We start from the raw sequence: 17,706 nt of genomic DNA, 5'->3' as shown, positions 1-17,706 counted from the left end.
GAAGTCTTGATAAAGTAATTTGCAGTGAGAAAATATTGGCTATAATATTACTATTGGTGGTAGAGAAGCAAATACAACCAAGACAGTCTTTTTCATTAGGGAGCTCATGGATAAGTTCAAGATTAAGACATGTAAGTGAATACAGGGGATACAGTATAGTAACTGCAATTATATGTATTCTGTGTAGAGGTAGAACAAAGGAATGGTAATTAGCTCTGCTTGGGTGGACCAGAAGTGACCTCAAACAGTCATCTTTTGAAGTTAGAGAACATATTTTGAGCTAAGAGCCTTTCTGAAAATCTATCAAGGATGCTAAGAAGGTGATTGATCACATCTCTTACCAGGATGAATCTGAACAGCAGGATGACTCAGTTTCTTTATTTTACAGGCTGTAATCTTAATTCATTCCTCACAGTTTTTAAATTGGGTCTGTACATGTAAAAATTAATTAAAATTTAAAGGCTATCTTACTTGCTATATAACAATGGGATTGTTTATTCTACAAATTTTTAGTGCCTTCTCAGTGCTGTGTTGTTATTTGTTTTATTAATTAGAAATATTTTACAGAGATATGGTAACATTAGACAAGTGACTGATTTTTTTTAAGAGGGAAGATTTTTAAGAAAAAACATTGCTTTGAATGGGCCAGAACTAATGATGGGACTATTTTATAGATTTTTAAAAATCAAGACTATGTATTTTGAACTTTCTTTTGTTATTTCATTTTCCATTCTTTAATTTTTCCTTGATTGCATTACTCTTTTTTTCATGAATATGATACTCTCTATTATTCCTTTGTAGATATTAGTTATTCTGTTTTTAGGTATAGTAGTGATCAATATGTATAATTACTTGCCATCTTCCAGGTACCATTTTGGGGTTTATATGTGTTAGTTCTTTTAGTCATTTTAACAACCCAGAGAAGTGGGCATTGTTATTACTCTATTTTACAGATGACAAAACTGAGGCACAAAAAAAGTTAAATAACTTGTCCAGGGTCTCACAGCTAGAAGTGGCAAAGGCAGGATTCATATTTAGTCATTTTGGCTCTAGAAGTTATTTTCTTCTTCTTCTTCTTCTTCTTCTTCTTCTTCTTCTTCTTCTTCTTCTTCTTCTCCTCCTCCTCCTCCTCCTCCTCCTCCTCCTCCTCCTCCTCCTCCTCCTCCTCCTCCTCCTCTTCTTCTTCTTCTCTCTCTCTCTCTCTCTCTCTCTCTCTCTCTCTCTCTCTCTCTCTCCTTTCTTTTTCTTTTCAGTACTGGAATGGAATCCAGGGTGCTCTATCTCTCAGCTACACCCTCAGCCCATTTTTCAGATTTTCTCATTTTGAGAAAGGGTCTCACTAAATTGCTGAGGCTGGCCTCATATTTTCAATCTTCCTGCCTTAGCCTCCTGGATCACCACTTGGCCTAGCCAGCAGTCACATTCTTAACCACTATACTGTACCACTTCAAACATTACCATTAGTTTCTGCGTTTATTGATTTTGGTGCCTTTTATATTGGTTAAAATGCTTTTGGTTGCAAGAAGTATAATTTGATTATAGAGGCTTAGTGAAAATGCAAATATACTGGGGAGAAAATGGGACATTTCATATATCTCAAGGAATAAAAATCAAGTTTTGAGCGTAGTATTGCCCATCAGGAGAAAGTTTTAATGACGCAATGTATGTTTACCTCAGTGTTCTCTTCATTTTCCATACTGCTGGGGAAACTCTGACCATTGTAGATCAAGAGTAGTGGTAGAAGTAGAGGAGGTAGTAGTGAGTGGGTCCGGTGTGTGGGGAGTCAAATTTAGTTCTGTTTTAAAAGGCTCTTGTGAACCTACTTCAGATTCATGAGCTTCAGACAAGGCCATTGGCAACTCAACCTCAAGTTCAGAGAACAGTTCTCAAGGAAGTAAAAATATTATGACTCCATCAGCTATTCTATGAGGGATCTATTACCTAAACATGAAAATTTAAGCATTTAGCATTCAATTTGAATTAATAATTCAGTAGTATCTACTAAATCAATATGTTTTGACAGTCAACTCTAGAATGTTCATGCTGCATTGGTTAGTGTTTCTGTGTTTGTATTGTAGCAAATCATGTTTGTGGTTTTTCTTCCTTCTTTTCTCTCTTTTTTTGGCCTAGAGATCGTTATCAGTCCACTCTTAACTGCCTTTGTTTTGTTGTTTTTAATTTCCTCATTTAGTATTTTATAATATGTTGAATTCTTTAATCACATTTTTATTACAGGGTACATACTGAAAAAAATAGAAAAAAGCATAAATAAAGCAAAAGTTTTCTATAATTCCATTGTTAACTTAAAAAATATCTTTCTAGTCTTCTGGGCATATAAATAAGCCAACTTTAATTGCATATATTTACTTTTTTAGAGAAGAAAAACTCTAAAAAGTTGCTTGCTTTTTTGTCTAGGTAGAGACAGCCTACAAAATTGGAACAGATTGTCCTTGTTTTGGAGAGGAATCATATCATCGGCATCCATTAGGTAGGTTAATATAAAACAAGGCAGTACTAATTGCTGTGGAAGAAGGTTTTACAGGACTTTTTTATATTTCCCCCAAGGTGCCCTTTCAACACCTCTTGGTATGCAGAGATGCTGGGTTACTAGAGTGGGCAAATTAGAATAGGGACCATGGAGATTGTAGTTAAGACTCTGGCCACTTCTCTTTTGAGTCAACCTATGATGAAACCACTTTGAAGAATTGAGATATCTCCAAAAGAGTTCCATGGGCAGAAAGAGTTCCAAAGGCCTTCAGACAGGGTAAACATACACTAGAAGAAGGATAGGACTTTGGATAGGATAGTGATTTAGATCATAAAGTTTTTTTAAAAAAATATTTATTTTTTAGTTGTAGTTGGACACAATACCTTTATTTTATATATTTTTATGTGGTGCTGAGGATCAAACCCAGGGCCTTACACATACTAGATGAGCGCTCTACTGCTGAGCCACAACCCCAGCCCCTAAAGTTTTGTTTTTTAAAAATAATTTTTTGAGGTGAAATTTATTTATACCGCACCAAAGTAAAACCCCTCACCAATTAAGCAGTTTTTTTCCCATTCTCTTCTTCCCTAGTTTCCGGCAACCACCATGGATTTTTCTATTCTATGGATTTTTCTATTCTAGAAATTTCACATAAATGGAAATTGTATAATATTTGATATTTTTGTCTGACCTTTTGACTTAACATAATATTTTGGAGGTTCATCTACATGATTGCATATATCAGTACTTAATTCCTTGGTGACTGAATAATATTTAATTATGTATATTTCTCACAAATTTTTAATTTTTGGTACTGGGGATTGAACCCAGGGGCTCTAACACTGAACCACATCCCTAGTCCTTTCTATTTTTCATTTTGAGGTAGGGTCTCTCTAAGTTGCTTAAGGCCTTGCTAAGTTGCTGAGGTTAGCCTCCAAATTGTCATTCTCCTGCCTCAGCCTCCCAAGCTGCTGGGAGTATATACATGTGCTACCATGCCCAGCTTATATGTCACAATTTATCCATTTATCTGTCGATAGGTATTTGGACCATTTCTACCTTTTTGCTACTATGTGTGATGCTGCTATGAACATGTGTGAACATATACTCCTTTGAATTCCTATTTTGAGTTCTTTGGAATGTATACCTAGGACTGAACTTGAGGCTCATACAACTTTTCAAGGAACTGCCAAGCTGTATGAGTGTATGAGTATTTCAGTTTTCTGTAATTTCTTATAGGAAATCTACTCTCATTAGATCATTATTCTCTTATAGGTAGGCTACATCATTCTCTGACTGCTCTCAAGAATTTTCATTGTCTTTAATTTTGAGCAGTTTGATTGTAATGTGTATATGCATGGATTTTCTTCAGTTGACCTTTTTGGGATTCACCAAGCACCTTGAAACCTGCAGTTTGATATCTCTTGCCAAATTTGGGACATTTTCAGATTAATTCTTTATTTCTGTTTTTAGCATTACCATTTTCTTCTGTAACTATGCTTATATGAAATTTAGATTTTCTTGTTATTGTTTCATAGTTCTTTATTCAAAGAACTATGTTAATTTTTTAAAAATCTTATTTTCTGGGGCTGGGGTTGTGGCTCAGTGGTAGAGTGCTTGCCTAGCATGCACAAGGCACTGGGTTTGATCCTCATCACCATATAAATGTAAAATAAAGATATTGTGTCCACCTAAAAGCTAAAAAATAAATATTAAAAAAAATCTTATTTTCTCTTTGATGTTCAGATTGGGTCTTCCCTTCTCTCAGACCCCTCCCCTCCTTTGCTTTTCCTGTCTCCCTATACCCTTCCTTCCTTCTATCTCTCTCTCTCTGGAACTGGGAATTGAACTTGCTTGCTAGGCAAGTGGTATAACACTTAACTATATCTCCAGCTCTTCTTTTTATTTAATTTAATTTTATTTTGAGACAGGGTTACCCAGGCTGGCCTTCAGCTTGTCCTTCCTCACCCTCCTGGGTAGCTGCGATGTGTGTCATGGCATCCAACTTCAAAGTGGGAGTTCTTTATTGATCAGTTTTTAAGTTCACTATTTTTTTTTAACCTCCATTCTGTTTTTGAACCCACTTCATGAGTATTATTTATTTTTTACTGTGTTTTTCTGTTCTGAAATTTCCATTTGGTTTTGCTTTTGGTTTGCTTCCATTTCTTTCTTGAGATTTTCTATTCGGTTTTTTTCAAGAGTGTTTACCATTTCTTACCAAAGCACTTGTTAGTTACTTAAAGTTTTTACTAGATAATTTCCAAATCTGCATCATTTTGACATTGGCACCTGTTATTTTTCTTATAGTTGTTCTTATATACATACATCATTTGCCAAGAAATTTTGATTTGTTTGAACTGTGGGCTTTGTTTAATCCTGTTGCAGTTGGCAGGGTGTGTTCTTATGTTGTCCATCAGAAAAATCAGAAAAAGGCGCACCTGGGACAGGAACAAGGCTCTTTATTCATTTTTTTTTCTGTTTTTATTAGTGTATTATAGTTTTATTAGTGAATTATACATAAAAGTGGGGTTCAATCTGAATTTATACGGTGCTCTATTTCAGTCTTGTACGTCCTCATTGCCTCCTCTCCTCCTTTCCCTTGGTCCCTTTCCTTTGCTCTATTGGTTGTCTGTTTATTCATTTTTTAAATTGGTGCATTTTAGTTATATATAAAATTCCCACACATTGTGATACATTTATACATACATATAATATAATTTGGTCAACATGATTCCCCATTTATTCCCCTTTTCCTCCCTTCCTATCTTTCTACCTCTTGACCTCCCTTCTCGTTTTGGGTCTCCCCCTTTTTTTCCTAACTTCCATATATGAGAGAAAACTTTGACCCTTGACTTTTTGATCCTGGCTTTCTTCAGTTCCATCTGTTTATAAGAAAATGACAATTTCATTCTTCTTTATGACTGAGTGTAATTCACTGTGTGTGTGTATATATATATATATATATATATATATATATATATATATATATAATTTCTTTATCCATTTGTCTAATGACAGTTACCTAGGCTGGTTCTTGAATTTTGTGGATTGTACTGCTGGTTGGTATGCTGATTTTAGTTCTTTAGGATAAATACCAAGGAGTGGGCTAGCTGGGTCATATGGTAGTTCTATTTCTAGTCTTTTGAGGAATCTCTAAACTGCTTTCCAAAGTGATTGTACCAATTTTTAGTCCAACCAACAATATATGACCCTTTTACCCATATTTTCACCTGTAATTACCATTATTTTTATTCTTGATGATTACCATTCTGACTATGGTAAGATGAAATCTCACTGTAGATTTGATTTGCATCTCCCTGATTGCTAGAGATGTTGAACATTTTTTCATGTATTTTTTGGCTATTTGTATTTCTTCTTTTGAGATTCTATTCTTATGCTCAGCACAAAGGAGATGACACAGGATAAATCCCAGGCTAATTTAGTGGACAAATGTATACAGCTTTTACGGCATCTATGTAGTAGACAGGGTCCTGGTCTCTGTGTCATCACATATAGAGGTGATTGCACTTATGCTCTTCTTCATCATGCTTCTTCATGTGACACATATCTACCATCTTAAGTCTCTATCTTGGGTGTGATTTTTTTTGTTTGTTTGTTTATTTATGTGATGCTGAGAATTGAACCCAGGTGCCTCATATGCACTAGGCAAGTGCTTACCACTGAGCCACAACCCCAGTCTGGGGTGTACTTTTTACTATGATAATAGAGCAAAAGTAACTGGGTTACTTTATTTTATGCTTGCATGTGCCCCTTACCACCTGGAGGTGCACCTGGGAAAGTCCCTAATATTATTTTCAGAATAGGGCAGACACACCATTGTCTTGTCCCAGTGCTTTTGATTTTAGTGACCTTGTCAGCTCTGGCTTCTTGGTATTTCTGCTGACCACATAGTCTCAGAAGACTGAACTGACCTCCTGACTTCCCAACCCCAGACTCCCGGTTTTATCTTAATTCAATGGCCTTGAAGATGGCCTACATTTTTAATTCCTAGTTTTCTGATGTGTCTGTTAACCCTGTAAGACTGAGACTAGGTTGGCCCTGAGAGATTTGATTTCCTTAATTTTAAGGAGTCCCCCCTTTTTTTTTTCCCTTCATCTCCCAAGGGGTAGAGATCCTTGACCATCTCACTATGGGGAATGTTGATCTTTTATTTTAGTAGCTGTCAACCCAGTTAGGTTCAGGTAGTAAGTCTCCACTCATAGTCTTTGAACGGTGATGGTTATTTCAGTTTAGTTTATAAAACGTTTGCAGTGTGGTTTGGATCTGTCCTGTGTGTGCCTCCCAGTGACTGGTCTTTGTCAGTTCAGTTCCTTTAGTCTTTGTTAACGCACATAGGATGAGAACCATGTATGCCCAGCTTGGGAGTTAATGTAAAAAACAACTTTTTTGGGTGCTTTCTTCAGCTTTTCTTTTATTTGACCTCTCTGCTACTTTTTTTCCCATAGCTTCTCTTTGCATTCTCCACACAGAAAGTCTCATTGTGCCACACACTTCTGCAACTATAACTACTACATCCAGGGCTTAGTGACAAGAGGTAGAGAAGAAAAGAATGGGAATTGCCCCAGCTCTCTGGGAACCATAGCTGCACATGGAGATGAAGGTTCCACTGCCTCAGAGTTTTGGCTCATTAGCTTTCATTAGTGCATTCTGGCACTGCTACCATGGTATTACTTGGGGATGGGACATAGGCAAAGGCAGAAAAGAACAACAACAACAAAAAAAAACTTGGTATTTCTGCTTTTTCTTTTATCATTAAGACTAAATTTTCCCATTTCTCCTTCTGGAACTTGCTCTGTGGCATGGTGCTCACTTCAGTGTTCATTTTGGAGGATTACAAGGAGAAAAAGTGGTAAGCTCCCTGCTGGTTTGTTTGGTGGAATTTCAATTTCTGGTCATTCCTGGTGCTACTTACTGTTTACTTTTGACCATCCTCAAATTGCTGCTTCATGTATTCTTTCCAGGTAGGAGGGACAGCTTAAAATATGCTTAACTTCATTTTACTTGGGACTGAAATCACCTGTTTTTGCCATTAAAAATGACTTATATGCACAAGGCCCTGGGTTCAATCCCCAGCAATATAAAAAAAATAAAAATAAAAAAAGACTTATGCTTTACTGTGTGGTTCCAAGGTTTGCTTGCTTATTTGTTTTCTCTATTAATAGGCTTGACCAGAAAACATGGCCACTGCAATTAGGGAGGTGGGAGTTTGGAGACAGACCAGAACACTTCTATTGAAGAATTATCTAATTAAATGCAGGACTAAAAAAAGTAGTGTTCAGGTAAGTTAAAATACTCTTTCTTATGCCTTGTTATCCCTATCTGTTCCTCAGACATAAATAGTTTTTCCTCAGATGTGAGCGGTTTTTCTTCCCTCTCACTCATCTCCAGGGACAGGCAACTTAAAACAAAAGTGAAGCAAAATAAAAGAGGAATCTTAAAATGGCTACCCATCCTCTCACCCTGCCCTCAGGGGCCAGCAGTTTCACTTACCCTCAGTCGCTCCCCGTGGGAGCCACCAAATGCGCAGTCTGGCTGGGCACAATCAGGAGCCACTTGTCAAAAGAAACTAACTTTATTTTTAGAACCACACACGCCAAACAAAACAGCCTCTCAGGAAAAATCCTCAGAGCCCCAACTGCCACCACCGGCTTCCCACAAGCCTCTCTCTCCCACACAAGCCTCTCCCCACCTCCCACAATCCTCCTGCTCTTGAGGCTGATTGGCTGGGTCACGTGGGCGGAGCCAAAAAAGTCCCCCAATGAGCAGCTCCGTGGTCTGAAAGGGCAGGGAAACAGCCCAATGAGCATCACCGCAGAGGAGCCAATCAGCTAGATGTTGCTGGGGCCGCTGTGAGCCAATCATGAGCGGGCAGCTGGAAGTTTGCTGGCCTGGAAGTTTGCTGGGGCCCCTTCGGCTGTGGCTCTCAACAGTAGTTTATTTTGTTTTGATATTTGCCATTTTTAAGAGATAATTTTGCTGGATACATTTTTATTATAATTTCTTTTTGCTGTCTGCATTTGCTTGTAAAGTAAAAGCCATAAAAGAAAAACTGAATTACCTAGTGCTCCTAAATATGAAACATTATTATTAAATTTAATTTCTAACATCAGTCCTTAATTTTGAACTTCAGTGCATTTCTCAACATTCACAAACTACTTTTTCACAGATAACTTTGCAGAACATTATTCCACAATATTATTCTCCACACCCTTGCATTTTATACACTCTAGATTGAATTGCCCTAACATACTAAAATTATGTCACAGCTTTGTACTGCAGCATGCATTACTTTTGCTAAAAGAAAGAAAGAACTCTAGCTAACCATTTAGTAATAATTTGAAAGGGTGGAAATGTCTTCTTCTGAAACTAGAAGAACAATTAAACAGAAAGGTGAAATAATAGTTCATGCCTGTTAAAGCTGACCATAAAATTTGAGTATAATTTTAGTAGTATAAATTTAGGCTTTATTAAAGTATGATTTGTAATTCAGAATCAAAGACATTTTTGTGGTGATTCTTATAGGGATGTTTGGTAAGTGCTTAAAATTATGAGTAAATAATTTATTATATTTTATATCAGTGACCTAAGATAGTTAAATATTGCATTTGTATCACTTTAATTTATTATGTGACTTGAGTTTTAAAATATTTCAGCAAAACTGAATGTAAAAGAAAAATCACCTACTATGTCTACTGGATTTGTTGAGATGTTCAATATAGTAATTCTTTTGGTATAGAACTGCTTTTACTTTTTGTACAGAAGAAGGGATTACCAAATTCTTCATGTTTTTTCTTGTTTATATTATGTGCATACAGATCTTGAAGTTTTTTGCTGCCAGTGTTATATTTTATAATGCTTTGTTTCTTTTATTATAGGAAATACTTTTTCCATTATTTTTTTTATTTTGGTTAATATTAATAAGCATGATGCATCCCAATAAGAAATATGAAGAAGTGCCTGATATAGAACTTAATCCTATGGATAAATCTATCCTTTCTAATCTAATTCTTGGATATACTCCAGTGACTAATATTACAAGCAACATCATGCAGAGAGTGTCTACTGACCACCTTCCTGATGGTATTGTGATCTTATATATGTATTCTATGACATAAAGTGGATTCAATATTTATTGGCTTGCTTTACTAGCATTCTTTAAACTCTTAGAGATGTATTCTTCCAACAAGTATATTGTTACAAAAATAATTCTACTGCCTTATGTTTCTTGTGAAACATTATTGGTGATATGTATTTTATGTATTTTCATATTTTAAATTGAATTCTTAGCATTTGTAAAATAATTTAAGAATATTTGTATAACATAAAAGATTAGAAGTAATATTTTACTTTGATTCTGACTCATAATTGAGAAGCTAGAAGTACATAAAGCAGTAATATTTTCAGATTGCCATGCCTGTTTATGGAGGTATATGGTATAACTGAATAAGCACTTCATTTTGAAAACTATGTCTGTGGCTAAGTACTTAGATCTGTTTTATATCTCACAAAGAAGTGGAGTAGGAAATAGTGTAAGCAATGACATTGTAGTGAGCTTTTTGTTGTTTTGTTTGGGGGTGTTTTTTTTCTAGGATTGAAACCTGGGGCACTTAACACCAAGCCACATCCCCACCCTTTTTATTTTTTATTTTGAGACAGAGTCTCACTAAGTTGCTTAGGGCATTGCTAAGTTGCTGAGGCTGGATTCTAAACATGAGATCCTCATGCCTCGGTTTCCTAAGTCACTGTGATTAAAGGCATGGGCCACTGTGCTAGGTTCTAGTGAGTTTTTAAGTAGCTTTGAGGGAACCTAGAGCAAGAACTGGAGAAAGTGAGGGAAATGTTTATACTAAATGTTTTACACTGTAATGATTAAACAATTAAATGCTGAACTATAGAAAATAACAGTTCAGCATTTTAAAAATTTTGTATAAGATAGTTGTAATCAACTTCTAGTATATATTATCACATATTGAGTATGTCACTGAGTAGACGACATGAGTTAGTAAGGAGCCAAATAACTCCATTTTTTTTTTTGCAGATTATTGCTATTGAATATTTTTATCAAACATATCTTGTTGGTATATTATGTATTCACTGGGATACCATTATTCACAAATATACACACACACACACACACACACACACACACACACACATACTTTTAAAGTTCTATCTTTTAACAACAGAACTATCTGAAAATGAGTTATATACACATATGTGGTAACACAACTCATAGGATGTTGAACTAACTTCCTCTTTATTCAAGTCAATTCTGGAGTTTCATATCTAGTTTACAAGTCTAGAAAATCATGTTAATTAACATTTAAGTAATACTTAATAATTTACAAAGCACCTTCATGTTTGTTACTTCACTTGGTCTTCACAGCAACCCTGTGTGATTAACTGGGTGTGGTGGATGAGAACAGTAAAGTTTGGAGAGTTATTTAAACACTTATATGTGTTCACACAGCTAATGAATGATGAATTTATGTACTGATTCTGTGTTCTTTCCATTTTACTACATATTTTGGAGCTTCTGAATTGAAGTTACTTATAAACAAAACTGCAAGAAGATATTTAAAATTTATTTCTTCTAAGAAAGGAATAAGAAATATTGGGTTTAAGTGGCAATTTTTATTCAAAGAACAGTTGTATCATAGTTACTAAAATACATACCTAACTTCTGAGAAGGATTAGAGGACTGTCTTCATGAGAAGAATTATTTAGGTTAAAAATATCCTTTCATTTATCAAGGAATTATGTGTTGGTTTTACTTTCAGGTAGATAAATGACCTGCATTTTTACAATTTTACTGCTTTTGGAAGTTTTAAATTTCAAAGTCTGAGTAAGTCTCCTCCTGGTCAGTGGACTTTAAAAAGTGGAAATGACAACAAAACTCTTCAGTATTACAGTTTAGTACAATTCCTAGAGAAATAATCTCTTGATAAAATTTTCTACATATTGTTTTTTACTATGCTTTATTGTACTCATAACTTACACAGTATACTGATAGTTTATGTAATACTATGACAACTTAATGCCAATAAAATTCAATTATTCTTTTACTCTTTGATATTATTAGTATTATCTTCATTTTCTAAGAGGTTAGAGAATAAAACAAATGTGCTTATAAAATATTCCATTCATCAAATATAATTATAAAATTGATATACTATAACATAGTAAACCATTTTAATTCATGAATTAACTGTATTGTTAATATTTGTAGTCATAATTACCGAAGAATATGCAAACGAAAAAGAAATGCTAGCATCCAGTCTTTCTAAGCCCAGCAACTTTGTAGGTGTGGTTTTCAAAGACTTCATGTCCTACGAACTTCGCTTTTTTCCTGATGTGATTCCAGTATCTTCTATTTATATGGATTCAAGAGGTAAATAGCCCTAAATAATCATTGAAATACAAGAAATGTATGGCCTTGCTGCTTGCAGTATATATATGCACAATTTGATGGGCTCCAACATTGGTATTTTCAGCTGTGCTTATTTGTTCATATAGGAACACTCAAGTGTAGCATAAAGTGTGTGTGTGTGTGTGTGTGTGTGTGTACATACATATATATGTGTGTACATATATACATTTATCAATTATAGTATAAAACAAAATTATACCTTATAAGACTTTGTAAATCTGTATTTGTTTCCCTATGTCATTGTTTTTACTCATGTTATGGTACAAATCCTTAAGATTTCCCATTAATAAAGTCACTGTGCTAAGTACTGAATTTGTGACTTTATAGAAAATTCTTGTTTCTATTGTCTTAATCTGGACTTCACTGTGTATCTGGAGGTGCGCTGAAACAAAGTCATTATGAATGACTATCTTAAAATAAAAAAGTTGACCTATTTTAACTGTATTTACTTTTTTTACGTTTACATTTAATGTCTCTCCTTACATTTTTATTCACTTACCATTCAGTATCCTAACACATGTAACTGTTTTATTTCCACATTTCAAATAAACAGTCCTAGATTATTTGCTTTTGAAGGGCAGTAGTAGCATATTGTTTTTAAGTTCTGTAGAGATTGATTATGTTTCTTTGTTAACTCTCGATATGTCACCTTTAGAAGAAAGCACTTACATATGTTGAACACAATCTTATGTCTTACATTTTTCTCCTTATAGCTGGCTGTTCAAAATCGTGTGAGGCTGCTCAGTATTGGTCCTCTGGGTTCACTGTTTTACAGGCATCCATAGATGCCGCTATTATACAGGTGAATATGATAATAGCAGAAAACTAAATCATATTTTATTAATACCTTCATAAATCTTTACAATTGAATTTGGTCAGATTGCTGCCAAATATATAAAATATATAACTTGCAAATAACTTCTTTAAGAAAAAATATAGTGGAAGTTATATTTTCTGATTTAATACTTTTTGAAGCTACTTTAATGTGATATTTTTAAACATAGGATTCAGCATACTATATATTCATGTTATATCATTATTGACCATAGATAATATTTATGAAATGCTTTTAGACTCTCGTTGGAATACAAATAACTTAGTTTAAAGAAAGTGACTATCTTTATTATTTTAGTCATAATTGCAGATTTTATTTTTTATTTAACAACATTTGTCATATTTAACACTACTTTTGAATTATGTTCTAATATTATCCCATTTAGCATTTAACAAATCTGTGAGATTGGTGCTATTATCTTGATTTTAATTTGAAACTGAAATATAGGGATATTAAGTAACTTGTCAAAACTCAGCAGCAAAGCAGAAATTCAAATTATGGGATTATTTTTGGTAAAAGGTATTGATCCCAGGAACACTTGACCACTGAGTTGCATTCCCTAGACCTTTGTATTTTATTTTTTATTTTGTGACAGGGTCTTCCTAAGTTGCTAAGGGCCTAAGTTGATGAAACTGATTTTGAATATGCAATCCTTTTACCTTAGTCGCCCAAGTAGCTGAGATTGTAGGCATGTGCCACTGCACGGGGCCAAGCTATGGCTTTTTGACTCCTAAATATGAGCATTAATACTATATTTTTCTGCTGCTAGGATTGTGTATAAATGTTTGAATTATTCTAAAGACAGGCTTGGACCTGATTTAGCATTTTACATTTTAGCAGAAGAACTAGACATGAAATTTATTTAAAAAAAAATCTTAAATTTTGTGTCTGTGTTAGATAGCAGTATGATGCAATTCTTTTAGTTAGAAATCAAATTGTTAGGGCTGGGAATGTAACTCAGAGGTTGAGTATTTGCCTAGCCTGTTTAAAGCCCTAAGTTCAATGCCTAGCAGTTAAAACAAGCCCCAAATAATTCATTGTTAGAATTAATCATATCTCATTCCTCTATATTCATTATGGGTCTGTTTTGTTTTTCTATTTGCTTTTTCTAGTTGAAATCTATACTATAAAGTATTATGACTTCAAAAATGCGTGTCAGGAATCTTTACTACAGTGTCTGTTCAGAGTATGCATGAATAGTGATAGAATTGGAATCAAGAGTTACACAGTAATTCTGTTGTTAGACTGCTGTGTAGTAAAATGTTAACACAATACTTGACTGGGTTGTAAGAACCAAATGAGATGATGTATGTAAAATTGCTTTATAAACTCTTGTAACATGGTATAAATGCATTAGAGAATATTATACCAATTCAATATAGATGTTTACAGTAAAGGTAGTGAACTATGGGGTATTTCACATTAATGGTGTTGTACCACTTACTTGTGTCCTGGCCAAAGACTTTAGCCATCTACAACCTAGACCACCTGAGATGAATTGGCAGGACAAATCTCAGTGTAGCATTTGCTTAAGTGTTAGAGTATCATGTGTCATAAGTAGTTTTTATTATCCCATCCATATGTACTTCATACATATAGTTTAAAGCAATGGAAAGGCATTCTGTGAAAAAGAACCCTTTTAAACATTAGTATGAGGAGTGATGGTACTAATACTTTTTCTAAAGATCCTCAGTTTTGAAGTTGTATATTTTTGTTAAGATGCATATGATTGCTTAAGATAATAATTGCATAATTTTATTTTCTTTGACAAATTACTTAATTAAAATGTACCAATTTCAAACTTTAAAATTTATCATATACTTCCAGAATGAATTGAAAACAGTATTCTACTTTGTATCTTGATATTGTGGTCAGTTGTTTTATTTCAAGTCTGTATAGCTTTTTGAGGATTTTATTTGTATGAGGTTATTGACTGAATTTGGACTTAAAATTGTTACATTTTATTATAAACAACTGTCAGAACTAAATTAATGCATTTACATTTTCTAATTGTAGTTGAAGACCAATGTTTCTCTTTGGAAGGAGCTGGAGTCAACTAAAGCTGTAATCATGGGAGAAACTGCTATTGTAGAAATAGTTACCTTTTCTCGAGGCATAATTTTAATATATCTAGTTATAGCATTTTCACCTTTTGGATACTTTTTGGCAATTCATATTGTAGCCGAAAAAGAAAAAAAGTTAAAGGAATTTTTAAAGATAATGGGACTTCATGACACTGCCTTTTGGTATGTTATTAAAAGTTTATTATTTAGTATACTTAACAGTTGTATTAAGTATCATACAGATCTTCAGAATTATTTTATTTACCCAACTTGATGAGATACTGATCCTGTTTTCTTAAAATGATTGCATTTGTCTTAGAATTTCAGAATAGTCAATAAGCTTTAGCAACTAATTTGTTTATTTTCACATAGGGGAAGAGGAATTGTGGAAAGCTTATGTTGACAACACATTTACATTTTATTTTACATTTTGTTTTAGTTCATGAGGCATGTTCCATGTTTTTCACTCTGTATTTCATTGCACAGAAGATATGTGATCTTGGAAAGTTAGAAATTAATTGCCTGTCATGGGCCTCCCTTAGTATCATAGGATATACATGTTTAAATGATTTAAAATTTAAATGATTAAAGGATTCATATGTAATAGATGGACTTTAATTCCCCTGGGAAAATTTTAGTTATTTGAGTGAATTAAATTGGGCAATATACATATAATTTATAAAGAAACAAATGAAAAAGAAGTTTCTACAAATGAACTTTAATTTATCAGCATTTTTATGTAATGGTAGTTTTATAGACACATACATATTTATAAATATATCTAGGTATGTTTTCCTTACTCTTCCCACTTATGTAATAAAATTTGTTTTAAGCTCATTTGGGGGGAAGGTTAATACTGTGTAAGTTGCTATCATCTATTTTACAAAATTTTATTCCACGAGGCCTAATCTAAGAAATAATTATAACACTTTATATAATGGAATTATTGTGTATAACATTTTCTTTGCTATCTTGTTACTTTAGAAATGATTAATTTTTAAGATGTGTTGGGTTATTAAATTATTTTGTGGGAAACAGTTGGATGAATTCAGGCAAATCAGTCTCAAGTACCTCAGTTTTGCCTCTGAAACAATGGATCCAGTTTTATTAATTTAACTGTCTTTTAACCATAATTCAATGATTTTTATATCCTATGTTAAATCATAATCTGCTAACTGGGAAAAATAAAGATAAAATGAGCTCTGATTTAAAGAGAAATCTTGAGTAAAAATAGTGACTGGGTTGTTCTTGTTGATAATACATTTTATAAATATAATAATTACATCATTGATTGGTAAGGAACTTTTATTATTTATAGTAACAAAATCCACTGGAGGTTTAATTATAGCACATTCCATAAAGATAATCATTATATAGACTTAGTAAACTTAAGAAAATCAGACAATGTGCCCTATTGAACTTTTGAGAGTATTAGATTTAAATGTGAATTGCTATTAATTTTTAAAGCTCTTAGGTTTTGTAAATGATACTCAGCATTTTACCTCTACATTAGAGTACATTTTTTACATCTAATTTAACTAATACAGTATTCTTAGTTATGAATTTTAATTTTCAGTATATGAACATACATGGAAATAAATTGACTTAAGAATAAAATGGCTAAATGTGAAGTTTTGTTTCAGATGATTGTTTTAAGCATTAAAGCCTCTGCATTTGCTATAAATGTATTTGTATTCTCATTTTAGGCTTTCCTGGGTTCTTTTGTATATGAGTTTGATTTTTCTTATGTCTCTTCTCATGGCGGTCATTGCAACAGCCTCTTCATTATTCCCTCAAAGTAGCAGCATTGTGATATTTCTCCTTTTTTTCCTGTATGGATTATCATCTGTAAGTGTTTTAACTTCAAATGAAAATAACTGTTCAAAATGTTTGGTAATATAGTAAAGGCTTTTCTTTGGTTAACTTATAGTCAATTTCTCATAGCAACATATGTTATCACTAAGTTACTGATAAATTACTTAATAATAAATTATGTAGCATTATTGTACTTCCATGTTTTTAGGAAAGATACAGAATTGTCTCAGGTTTAAATTTAACTTGTTTTTATGTTACAGTTCACATATAGTTCCTCTGATTTTATCTGTTCTAATCTTTATATAACCATGTGTGATCAAGATTGTCCAGTACTGTACTTTTTATTCCTTTGTCTTCATGAAACTGTGTTTCAAGGTAGTTTGTGCTATGATTATTCAAAGATGTTTTTGTAGTTAGGTGTGGTAGTACACACCTGTAATCCCAGTGACTCAGGAGGGTGAGGCAGGAGGATTGTTAAGTTTGAGGCCAGCCTCTGCAACTTAGTGAGTCTCTGTCTCAAATTAAAAAATAAAAACAGTTGAAGATATAGCATAGTTGTAGAGTCTCTTTGGATTCATCCCTAGTACCAATAGAAGAAAACAAAAAAAGATGTTTTTATAAATATAGCTCTTTAGCAGTATTGATATTCATTTGGTATATAGGGTGAATGCTGGGTATAATGACAAGCTTTTGTTTTAAGTGGTTCCAGCTTCTACTTTGATCAGGTTATAAATTGATCTGTACCAGTTGTTAAGTATTTTGACTATCACCTCTACTTTTTAAAATGACAAGTTACAAATTCTCCTGTACTTTCATGAGTATGTCTCTAGTTTTATACCGACACATTGTTTAAAAAATGGGTCTTATATTTAGGAGCTTGTTGATTTATTGTTTACATATTTTACATGTTTCTTTGATTTCTATAGTGTAGATATGTTCACGTTTGCCTATAATACAGATAATATACAGTCTTTAATATTTGTCAAATTAAAATTTTAAAATATGTATCACTGTATGAAAATTAAATATCATAGCTTTAATAAATTAGAATTAT

General features: G+C 33.3%; 1 protein-coding gene across 7 annotated transcripts in view; it reads left to right on the top strand.

Moving 5' to 3' along the window:
- Abca5 (ATP binding cassette subfamily A member 5) overlaps positions 1 to 17,706 on the top strand; it is an 80,186-nt gene that overhangs the window by 3,359 nt on the left and 59,121 nt on the right. For 5 of the 7 annotated variants that reach the window (XR_011704957.1, XR_011704956.1, XM_071603291.1 and 2 more), the window contains exons 2-8: positions 2,416 to 2,488; positions 7,672 to 7,788; positions 9,385 to 9,589; positions 11,739 to 11,900; positions 12,653 to 12,741; positions 14,791 to 15,020; positions 16,544 to 16,685. Coding sequence is in view for 5 of the 7 variants with exons in the window: in XM_071603291.1 (XP_071459392.1) it covers positions 7,687 to 7,788; positions 9,385 to 9,589; positions 11,739 to 11,900; positions 12,653 to 12,741; positions 14,791 to 15,020; positions 16,544 to 16,685 (930 nt within the window). In the remaining 2 variants the exon portion in view is untranslated. Of the gene's footprint in view, positions 1 to 2,415; positions 2,489 to 7,324; positions 7,359 to 7,671; positions 7,789 to 9,384; positions 9,590 to 11,738; positions 11,901 to 12,652; positions 12,742 to 14,790; positions 15,021 to 16,543; positions 16,686 to 17,706 lie in introns of those variants that run through there. The other 2 variants (XM_071603290.1, XM_071603292.1) reach the window with 2 other exon arrangements.

Source organism: Marmota flaviventris, chromosome 17 (assembly GCF_047511675.1).
Source record: "Marmota flaviventris isolate mMarFla1 chromosome 17, mMarFla1.hap1, whole genome shotgun sequence".
Lineage (NCBI taxonomy): Eukaryota > Metazoa > Chordata > Mammalia > Rodentia > Sciuridae > Marmota > Marmota flaviventris.
Note: the sequence above shows the minus strand (reverse complement) of the source record. Positions and strands in the feature narration are given on the sequence as shown.